The 11136-nt window shown below is 51.1% G+C and overlaps 1 protein-coding gene across 1 annotated transcript in view; it reads right to left on the bottom strand.

Moving 5' to 3' along the window:
• The window catches only part of DOCK11 (dedicator of cytokinesis 11), an 81921-nt gene that overhangs the window by 27679 nt on the left and 43106 nt on the right, over nt 1-11136 (bottom strand). Inside the window, exons 32-39 of the mRNA XM_019521264.1 lie at nt 10392-10508; nt 6615-6690; nt 6209-6321; nt 2429-2540; nt 2167-2233; nt 1654-1701; nt 643-785; nt 51-166 (exon numbers count right to left, since the gene is read on the bottom strand). Coding sequence (XP_019376809.1) covers nt 51-166; nt 643-785; nt 1654-1701; nt 2167-2233; nt 2429-2540; nt 6209-6321; nt 6615-6690; nt 10392-10508 — 792 coding nt within the window. The remainder of the gene's footprint in view (nt 1-50; nt 167-642; nt 786-1653; nt 1702-2166; nt 2234-2428; nt 2541-6208; nt 6322-6614; nt 6691-10391; nt 10509-11136) is intronic.

Here is an 11136-nt window from a genome sequence, read left to right as displayed (position 1 = left end):
GGGGGGAGGGTTGGGGCAAGAAGCTGCTTTCCACAATCCCCAGTGCTCACCTTGAAACTTTGGGTGAAAAACGAAATGGTGTCCAGGACAGTGAGACAAACTTCCGTGGCAACATTGCCTTCCAGGAGCGCCTGGTGCATAACATCTGCTTCCGAGGTGCCGGCATCTGGAAGCAAAGTGGAAGGGTTGAGGATCTACCAAGCAATGAATGAGGCCTGCTACGTCCCTCCCACCTGCCATCAGTCACGGACTGACGTGCTGCCTCTCCGAGCCAGACTCTGGAGGTAGCACAGGGCAGGCTCACACACAGAGAGGGGTGAAAACTACCTCTGGGAAGAGGACCTGTATATGCCCTGTTGTTCAGTCTGATTTGGGGCCAGTGCTGGCTGGACGGCTGAGTGTCACCCATGACAAAGTGCTGCTGTCCGACCTGCTCACTCACGCAGCACTGCCTGTCCCCGTCAACAACTAGGAAGCGGATGTTGAGGCAGGCAGAAAGAAATGCCACCTGGGCTGGTATTTAATAAACCCTGTGGAATTACACCTCCTCCCTCGTCAGCTTGCCTCGAGCAATAGGGAGCACCCCGCACCACAGCTGTGTGGGCTCGGACCCGTCTCACCCCAGTCATCCTCCGCACGTACTGTGATTGAGGGTGAACGAGCTCTCCAAGTTGCCAAGGTGCTGGAGACGGGCCTGTATTATCCCCGCGCGGCTGCGCAAGGCTGGCATCGTCTGGGATTTCCTGTCAGCACCAGCGTGCTTCAGTAGCCAGGTATCATGATCCCTGGAAGGAGAGGACAGGTGGCCTGTCGGTGTGGGCCGAATGCTGCTGCGAGGCAGAGACAGGCCCCAGCTCTCCTGTCTACCTCCTGCAAAGTGAGCCCTGCCAATCCAGCTCTGCTGGGAGGGCACCGGAGACCAGCTACAAGACCCAATGGATGACTTGGCATCAGCTGTGAGCAGCCTCCTCTGAGGCAGAGGGCTGGAGCCCAGGCACTCGGGGTCTCCCCAGGCTGTCAGCTCGGCCCAGACGCTGGCTGCTGGAGCTCACAAGCAGCACTGGAGAGTGGGGGGCGGGGGGGCAAGGGGCAGCAGGCCTGAGGATAGCCCTATTTTGCTGTACTCATCATGCTCTCACCCAGTGCCCCAGCTAGGATCCACACCAGAGCTGGGAGGTCATGGCATCCTCAAGAGAAAAGTGCATGATGGTCTGGGGGTGCCTGCTGTGCCATGCTGAGCAATGTCCATGTGGTTTCCCCCACTGCATTTGTGGGGGGCTCACAATGCCCACTGGTGAGGGCTGTGACTTCTCTCGACTCGGGAACACGGCACAAATGTCCATTCAGAGCTGAAGGTGTCGGCACCGAGGCAGCCAGGACGTGGAGTGGGACCAACAGGGGCTGATGCTGCTTTCTGCCCAGCTGGAGGCAGATGCAAAAGGGAAGGTGCTCAAAGGAGCACAACTTCCTCTTTCCCCACTAAAAACAAACAGCACCTCTGCCTTCACCTTCCTGCCTTGGCTTGGGTAAACAGGGCTTCCTGACCGCAGCCCCACCCCAGCTGGGTGTGAGCTCCCCTTCCTGTTTCAGCCTGACAGAGCTAACCCGGGGCACGGCTGCACGAGGGAACTGCAGCCGACAGGAGCACGGTACCTGGCAATGTTTCTCTTCCCCGTATATCTGAAGTGAAATAAACAGGCTCTAGAGAGACAAAAGGGATCCGCATCAGCAAGGGCACAGAGTAGTTACCTATGTGTAGTCCCACTGGCCCGTGCGAGCAGGTTGGGGCACCTGGCCTGGCACTTGGTGCTCTCAGGCATCGGGCCCACCACCCTCTTTGTGTGATGCCCTCCTCTCTCCTCACCCCTCTGCCCAGTCAGACACAATGGCAAGCAAAGCAGCGGTGACACCGCAAGCCCTATCTTTGGTCCTGGAGCTCTCTGCAGAGTGCAGCGTGCCAACCCAGCCTCACTGGACTCATGGCAGCACTAGCCAGGCATTGCACTCCCACCCTTTCTGGCCCATCACACACAGGATGCAGGACCCCATCTGCTGCAGAACATGGCCACATGCAGGCGAGACTCTGCCTTCACTTCATCCCTTGTACCGCATGACACGATCTACGACATGCAACGGGAAACACAGCCCTGAGCACCAGATACTTACTCCAGAAGCACGAGGACATTGACCAGCTCTTGTGGGGATATTTTGTTCCAGTAGGTTAAGAGGGTATCTGGAAGCAACACAAAACTGTTGAGGATGCATCCTGTACCTCTGGGACCAGTGCAAAGTTCTCCACAGATGAACACCTTTGCAGACAAGCTTCCCTTGCTACCATTATGCTGCCCACCCCTCACCCTGATGGCCACTATGTCATGGTAGCAGCACAGGGGGGAAGGAGCTGCCTGGGAGCACGCAAGGCACTAACCTTCAGAAACCATCTTAACGACATAGAGGTAGCACATGAGGAGGCTCCTGATCTCCAGCTGGTTCAGCCTCCCGCAGTGGGACACGCTGCTCCTCGTGGAACTTCTTCGGACCTAAATGGAAGGAGAATCACTGACTAGAAAACCAGCCCAGACCCCAGGGCACAGGGGTGCTGCTTCAAAACCAGCCTCACGTGCCGTGGGCCAAAGGCAGCTGCTGCCTTTACAACTATTTAGGGGGCGTATCCTGGGGGCAACAAATAAGCAGTGGTCATTCACCTAGCCATCATGGGGACACCAACTGCAATGGGTGGCCAGTTTATATAGCAGTGACCAAATCAGGGCCCTGCTACATGTTCAAATGAAAGCCGGATAAAAACCAGCACTAGATTTGTGACACATTTTCAAGCACTAACTGTATAGAGAGTTGGGTCTATTTATAGCTGGAGACTCACTTTTATCATGTGATTGTTACTTTGCACGTGCGGTTGGTCTAAATTTATTGCATGACTAGCTAGTTGAGCGATAGCAGCTTTGCACTTGTGGCCAGTCTTATTGTGCACCTGGGATTGGTTTAACTTTACTGCGCGATTCACCAGTTAATTGCATACAACGCTCCCTCTAAGGTTCAGCGATCCATGAGCAATCCTGGCTGGGAATGTGCGGGTATCTCAGTGTGCCCACCCCTTCCCCTCCTGCAGCAGCCTGTAGCTGGGTTGGGGCAGGTGGCGAGTGGCCACATGTGAAGCTGGTGGCAGTGGCGGCAGCAGAGGGAGCGGCGGTGCCCCCTTGCTACAGCACTGGGCGTCCCCTCTAGGCCTCCTACTGCCTCCCTGCCTCCTGTCTATATGCCACTGTGTGCATGGCATTAAAAAGTTATTCCACTGAGGGAACTGTGATTGCATAATATATGTAACGTGTAGCAGGGACCTGAGAAGGAAGCATGAACCACCTCCTCCCGGGAGCAAACCTCAGCCAGTCAGGAGCATGGCAGGCAGCATGTGTCATTTCCCTGCCCCTGCAGGCAGGATGCTGCGAGTACCTGGCTTTTCAGGTCCCTGAAAGCTCTAGAAAATGGGGAAAAAGAAGGATTTGAGGAAAACTTTTCAGTGTTTCAGCCTATTGTAAATCTCAAAAAAAAGTTTCAGCTTAGTTTGTTCAGAAAAGTTTTGTCTAGTAGGGAGGGTTTGCGAGGAAGCAGTGGGTTAAACTGAAGTCAAACCACAGGGCATTCACAAACATCATTTGGTGAGCAGACAAGATCCAAACAAAGTTTCTGAATTCCTTTTCTCGGCTTTGCAGAGTCCCCGTTCCAAGCAAAACAGCGCAGTGAGCAACGTGGCAAACCTTCCGGCTGACTCAAATTTATGGTTTTCAGTCCCTGCTCCCCTACAAACTCTTTTCATGTTCTGAGGACACTGCAAAGCTCTCTACCTGATGTGTTTTGAGCTGTGCCCCAAAAGGCCATTCAGGAAACCATGTATTTGGATTTTTCTTTATGCTAGAAAAGGCCAAGGGCATGAGTCACAATGACTCAGGGTAAACAGTCAAGTCGGGAGGGATGTTTGTCAGGGTGGAGTGGTTCCTGTGTGCCAAATCCTACTGGAACTTCATGTCCTCTACAATGGTGGCTGTAGAGATGACACAAGGGAGGAAGGCTCACAAAGCAGCTCCAAAAGGATGTATCATGGGTCGCTGTGTTCCTTTTAAGCTCTTGGTTGTATCTATTAATGTACAGCTGGTTTACAGGGACTCAAAACACACCTTTTACAACATGGACAATGAGGGCTGGAAGGGAGCTCAGGAGGTCACATCTAGTCCAACCCCTGCTCCAAGCAGGACCAGCCCCAACTGCATCATCCCAGACAAGGCTTTGTCTATCTGGGTCTTAAACACCTCCAAGGATGGAGCCTCCACCACCTTTCTGGGTAACCTGTTCCAGTGCTTTACTACCCTCCATGTGAGAAAGATTTTTCCTAATATCCAATCTAAACCCCCCAGTTGCTTCAACTTGAGCCCATTGCTTCTTGTCCTGTCATCTGCCTCCACTGAGAACAGTCCAGCTCCATCCTCTTTGCAACCCCCCTACAGAGAGCTGAAGGCTGCTATCAAATTGCTATCAAAACCCCTCTTGGTCTTCTTTTCTGCAGACTAATTCAGCCCAGTTCCCCCAGCCTCTCCTCACAAGTCCTGTGCCCCAGCCTTCGAACCATTTTCACTGCCCTCCGCTGGACTCTTTCCAACTTGTCCATATCCTTTCTGTAATGGGGGGCTCAAATGGAGCAAGGAAGTGGACTCCTAGCTAATAAGATGCCATGGACCAGAACTGAGCTGGAAACAGCGCAGAGACCAGAGGAGAGCCATGTGCACGATTAGAGGGCAGGAGAACAGGCCTTATGATGAGAGGCTGAGAGCTACAGGACTCTTCAGCCTGGAGAAGCGCAGGCTCGGGGGGGACCTGGTGGCTGCCTATAAGTATATAAAGGGTGTACATCAGGATCTGGGGGAACGCCTGTTCACCAGAGCGCCCCATGGGATGACGAGGTCAAACAGTCATAAACTTCTCCAAGACCGTTTCAGGCTGGACATAAGGAAGAACTTTTTTACAGTCCAAGCCCCTGAGGCCTGGAACAGACTGCCGCCAGAGGCGATGCAAGCACCTACTCTGGACTCCTTTAAGAGTCAATTGGACATTTATGTTGCTGGGATCCTGTGACCCCAGCTGACTTCCTGCCCCTGGGGCAGGGGGCTGGACTCAGTGATCTTCCAAGGTCCCTTCCAGCCCTAATGTCTATGAAATCTATGAAAATGCAGGAACTACCTCCCAAGGGATGCAGTGTCTGTGTTGTGTCTGGCATGCAACTGGCTCAATGTTGGAGCACTTGGCAGAAGCAGGGCTGTACAGCCATTGGGTGATGCCCCTGGCACCTTGGCAAGTCCCTCCTTGCAGCCCTATGGGCTCCCTTCTAAACATACTGGGGCCAGCTATGAGAGTGTCCTCCCATCACCTTTCTAGCTAAAACAGCAATACTTTTAAAAGAGCAGGAGCGATTCCATGCCTGTCTCAGTGGCCTGTAGAAGTCAGCTACTCTTGGGAAAGGCAGGGCTGAGACATGCATGTGAAAGCCTCAGGGAAGGCACGTCCACAAGACAGTCCTTTCTGGATTGTTTGGCCACCGCTATTTATTGCAGACCAGTGTTATGGCTGCTCAGAGCTGCTTTTTCCACAGCTGCATCCTCTGGACCTCCCCTTCCTTCCAGCAGTTGCTTCCTGTGCCATGGTGCTCTGCCATCAGTCTGCATACAAAACTCACCAGGACATGCTTGGCCACACCAAGTCAACATGCATGTAACAGGTGCATGCAGATGTGGCAGCACCTAGCAGGGAGACGGTCCAGGAGTGCACACCGTCCCCTGATTGCTCCCCTTCGGCTTTTAACAAGTCATTCACAGTAGGTAGATTTGAGTTTGGGAGATTTAAGGTGAAAAGGGAGCATGAGCTCATCCATCCTGACTTCCCTTATCAAACCCAAAGGGCCTGGTCCATTTCTTAGGCAACAACATAGAAATCATAGAAAAAGAAATTAAGGGCTGGAAGGGACCTTGAAAGATAATTGAGTCTAACCCCCCTGTTCTGGGCAGGAATACTGCTGAGATCAAATGCTGAGACCCAGCACGGTGTCTATCCAACACGTATCTGTCAAAGGGCAGGCAGGAGTGAGGTCTCAAGGGCAGCCTGAACGTGCAGGAAGCTTTGTGCTCCGCCATCCCGGGTGCATTACATTTTCGCCAGCGTGACACTGATCAGGAGAACCCGCCGCCCCTTCTGAGTTTAGCGATGCCTTGGAGTCCTCCCTTTTCAGGACGTGGCCATTCTGCAGTGCTGCACCATAGGCTACAGGGAAAGAAAAGAACAAGGCCACAAAGGCCAAGTCAGCTCTTACACACCATAGTAAAATGGCTCATTAGATATGATTTACCAAGGAAATAAATAGCAAGTGTGAGCACTGCAACTGGCACAATGATTAATTCAGAACTGGTTTTTCATGGAGAAAACAGTACAAAACTTTGCAAGGCTACTTGACAAAAGGGGTGCTCCTGTTTTATGCCACAGTTCTGTGAAGCTCCCAGCTGCTCTGTAGGTAGCTCCAGTGAGTCTTTAATTAGCACTTCAAACAAAACACTTACCTGTATCTTTATCTGCAATCAGACTCGATCTGTTGGATGGGGAGGTGAAATTACACACAAAGTCATCCCTGGAGGCCTGCAAAGCAAGAGGAGCCATATGCAACTGAATAGCTTTGTCATTTGGTAAAACGAGAAAAATCAACCACATAAAAAAGCCACGTAAAATGCCTTTGCAAAAGCAGAATGGAAAAAGAGAATCTACTCCCTTATTTTTTACATGAAGAGAAGGATGATGAAAAACTAGCAGACTTGACTAAAGAACAGCAAAGCTGTTTTATAAACTCATTGTCCATTTTTTCTCCCCATTTTCATACAAGTTTTAGGACATTTTACAATGTGGAAGAAGTCTAACTGGCTCTGAAATCCCATACTTTACTTGTCTCTCAGAAAGGAATTTCCTTGCCCCACACAAACAGGCAGGTACAATTTGCGAGACAGCTTGATAACAGTCCAAATTCTGATCTCACGTATACATAGGCAGTTCCTATTGTAAATGTATGCATGGCCAATAACGAATGCACTACGACATGTCACTAACAGCCTTGCCTCAACTGGCAATATTGTATGTAGGAGAGGGCCAGGATCCAGAATGTCCTGGATAGACTGGAAAATGGTCTGCAGTCAATCAGATGAGATTTAACAAGGACAAATGCAAAGTCCTGAGCTTGGGACAGAATAACTGCATGCACAAATACCGACTAAGGAATGAGTGGGTAGGCTGCAATACTGCAGAAAAGGATCTGAGGTTACCACAAGCTGAGCCAATGGTGTGCTCTTGTTGCAAAAAAGCCAGGAGTCTCACTTGCAAATCAAGGGATGTGATTCTGCCACTCCATTCAGTACTGGGGAGGCCTCATCTGCAGTACAGTGTCTAGTCCTGTGCTCCACACTTCAAGAAGGATTTGAACAGACTGGAAAGAGTCCAGTAGAGAGTGAGAAAATGATTAGGGGCCTGGCAAGCAAGACTTACAAGGAAAGGCTGAAAAGGCTAGGGTTGTTTAATCTGGAGAATATTATGGTTGGAGATTGGGAAGAACTTGCTGACCCTGTGGGTGTTCAGGCATTGTACCAGAAATCTAGAGAAGCACTGGCACAGGCTTCTGAGAAAAGTTGTGAAATCTCCATTACTGGACATTTTTAAAAGCAGCCACACTTGGTGGTTTGGTTTAGTTGGGAATGATCGGGCGTGGCAAACTAGGAGCCATGCTCTACTTGACTTGCTGCTCACAAACAGGGAAGAATTGGTGGGGAATGTACTAGTAGATGGCAATTTGGGCAGTAGCGACCATGAGATGATTAAGTTCAGGATCCCGAGGAAAGAAGGATGGAGAGCAGCAGAGTAAGGACCCTGGACGTCAGAAAAGCAGACTTTGACTTACTCAAGGGACTCATGAGCAGGATCCCCCGGGAAGCCAGTCTGAGGGGGAGAGGAGTCCAGGAGAGCTGGCTGTACTTCAAAGAAGCTTTAGTGAGAGTGCAGGAACAAACCAGGCTGATGCACAAGAAGACTAGCAAGTACAGCAGACCAGCTTGGCTTAGCAGGAAACTTTTCAGTAAACTAAGTCACAAAAAGGAAGCTTATAAGAAGTGGAAACTTGGACATGCAACTAGGGAAGAATACAAGAGCATTGCTCGGGCATGCGGGGATAAAGTCAGGAAGGCCAAGATACAATTGTGGAGTTGCAGCTAGCCAGGGATGTGAAGGGGAACAAGAAGAGTTTCTACAGGTATGCTGGTAGCAAGAGGAGGATCAGGGAAAATGTGGGTCCCTGACTGAATGGGGCAGAGGATGCAGAAAAGGCTGAAGTGCTCAATGCCTTTTTTGCTTCAGTCTTCACAGGCAAGCTCAGCTCCTAGACTACTGCATTGGGCAGCGCAGTTTGGGGAGGAGGTGAGCAGCCCTCAGTGGTGAAAAAACAGGTTTAGTAAAGTTGGCCGTGTACAAGTCCACGGGGCCGCATGGGATGCACCCGAGGGTGCTGAGGGAGCTGGCTGATGTGATTGCAGAGCCACTGGCCATCATCGTTGAAAAGTCATGGCGATCAGGAGAGGTCCCGGATGACTGGAAAAGGGCACACATAGTGCCCATATTTAAGAAAGGGAAAAGGAGGATCCAGGGAACTACAGACCGATCAGCCTCATCTCAGTCCCTGGAAAAGTCATGGAGCAGATCCTCAAGGAATCCATTTCTAAGCACTTGGAGGAGAAGGAAGTGATCAGGAACAGGAAGCATGGATCCACCGAGGGCAAGTTATGGCTGACCAACCTGATCACCTCCATGAGGAGGTAACTGGCTCTGTGGATGCGGGACACAGGTGTACGTGGTGTCCCTTGATTTTAGCAAGGCTTTTGGTACGATCTCCCACAACATTCTCGCAGGAAGCTAAGGAAGTATGGGCTGGATTAATGGACCGCCAGGTAGATAGAAAACTGGCCGGAGCATCAGGCTAAGAGAGTAGTAATCAATGGCTTGATGTCTAGTTGGCAGCTGGTATTAAGTGGAGTGCCTCAGCAGTAAGTCCTAGGGCCGGTTTTGTTCAAGATCTTCAACGACCTGGAAGATGGCATAGAGTGCACCCTCAGAAAGTTTGTGGGTAACACCAAGCTGGGGGGAGGGGGAGTAGTAGATACACTGGAGGATAGGGCTAGGATTCAGAGTGACCCAGACAAATTGGAGGATTGGCCCAAAAGAAACCTTATGAGGTTCAACAAGGGCTAATGCAAGTCCTGCACTTAGGAGGGAACAATCCCATGCACTGGTACAGGCTGGGAGTGACTGGTTGGGAAGCAGCTCTGTAGAAAAGGACCTGGGCTGACAGGACAAGAGGATGAACAGGAGCCAGCAATGTGCCATTGGTGCCAAGAAAGCTAACGGCATCCTGGGCTGCATTGGTAGGTGTGTTGTCAGCGGGTGAAGGGAAGTGATTCTTCCCCTCAGCTGAGCACTGGTGAGGCCACATCTGGAGAACAGCACACATCTAGAGTGTGTCCAGTTTTGGGCCCCCCACTACAGAAAGGTCCACTGGACACATTGGAGAGAGTCCAGCAGAGGGCAACGAAAATGGTTTGGGGTCTGGGGGGACAGGACTGGTGAGGAGAGGCTGAGGGAACTGGGCTGATTTAGTCTGGAGAAGAGAGGACTGAGGGGGGATTTAATGGCAGCCTTCAACTACCTGCAGAGGGGCTGCAAAGAGGATGGAGCTGGACTGGTCTCAGTGGGGGCAGATGACAGGACAAGGAGCAATGGGCTCAGGCTGCAGCAAGGGAAGTTGAGGTTGGATATTAAGAAGAATGTTCTCACCAGGAGGGCAGTAAAACACTGGAACAGGTTACCCAGAGAGGTGGTGGACGCACCATCCTTGGAAGTTTTGAAGACCTGGGTAGACAAAGCCTTGTCTGGGATGATGTAGTTGGGGCTGGCTTAGAGCAAGGGGTTGGACTAGATGCGACCTCCTGAGCTCCCTGCCACCCTGACTTGTCCATGGTTCTATGATCCTGCCTTGAGCAGGGGGCTGGACGAGGTAACGTCACGTGGTCCCTTCCAGCCCGACTTTCCAACCCTCCCAAGGCATGTCAGCTAGCAGAACAGATCCATATTAGGAGCTAAAAGAGAAAGTGAACTGAATTAAATGAACAAGACCAAAACCCAGGGATGTGGGAGAGAGCATGGTTCTTTATTTCTAAAGCCAAACTGAGCCATCTGCTGCCTGCATGCAGGGTTACTGGGCTTGCTGTGCCAAGGAGAAGGTAGATCCTAAACCCTGCCATGTTACTCACCGAAGGAGACATCGCTGCGCACGAGTACAGTGTGTCCTGGCTAGCCACCCGCGGGATATTTTCTAAGAGCAATCCCACCAGTGGCAGATACAGCTGGGCAATTTTTGCCTGCTGGTTCTGAAAGAAAATGAATGACCGTAGGTATTGAGGAAACAGCCAGAGCTTTCAAATCCCCCCAGCATCTCCTAACCCTACGCACCCACCAACCTAGCTACAGCTCTTCCACAGATACTCTTACTGGATTACTCTCAAGGGTGATCCCTGCCTAGAAAAACTTGTGAAGTCCTCATAACCTCCCTGTGAGTTAGGAAAACTGTACTGTCCCTGTGCTGCGGAGTGTGAGCCAGGGTGTAAAGTGGCCTGTCCAGCCTTCCAGAAAAACAAGCAGAGTTAGGAACTGAATCCACATCTCTGGAGCCATGGAAAAGCACCTGAAGCCCCAGGGTACTTTTCCTCCAAGAAAGCAGCCTGCTTTTCCAGAGCATGTTGCACGCAGCCAGTCCCGCTGGGATTAACAAGTGGTGGCCATTGCTTCTTTATCTTGCAATAAAGCTAAGGCCCGGTCAGGACTTTGCACACACAATGTCTGCCAGTGAAAGTGTTTGGGGGGAACAGCTGGCCTAGCTGAATTGCTCACTTGAAAAATCATCAGAAACTTCTGAAATTTCTGAAATCAGCATCTTCTGCAAGGAAAAAGCTTGATTTCCTCATCCCAAATGACTTTTGGTTTTAAGATTTTAGGTGC

Source organism: Gavialis gangeticus, unplaced genomic scaffold (genome assembly GCF_001723915.1).
Source record: "Gavialis gangeticus isolate Ggan-Ray unplaced genomic scaffold, GavGan_comp1, whole genome shotgun sequence".
Lineage (NCBI taxonomy): Eukaryota > Metazoa > Chordata > Crocodylia > Gavialidae > Gavialis > Gavialis gangeticus.
This window is presented reverse-complemented; position numbering and strand designations above follow the sequence as displayed.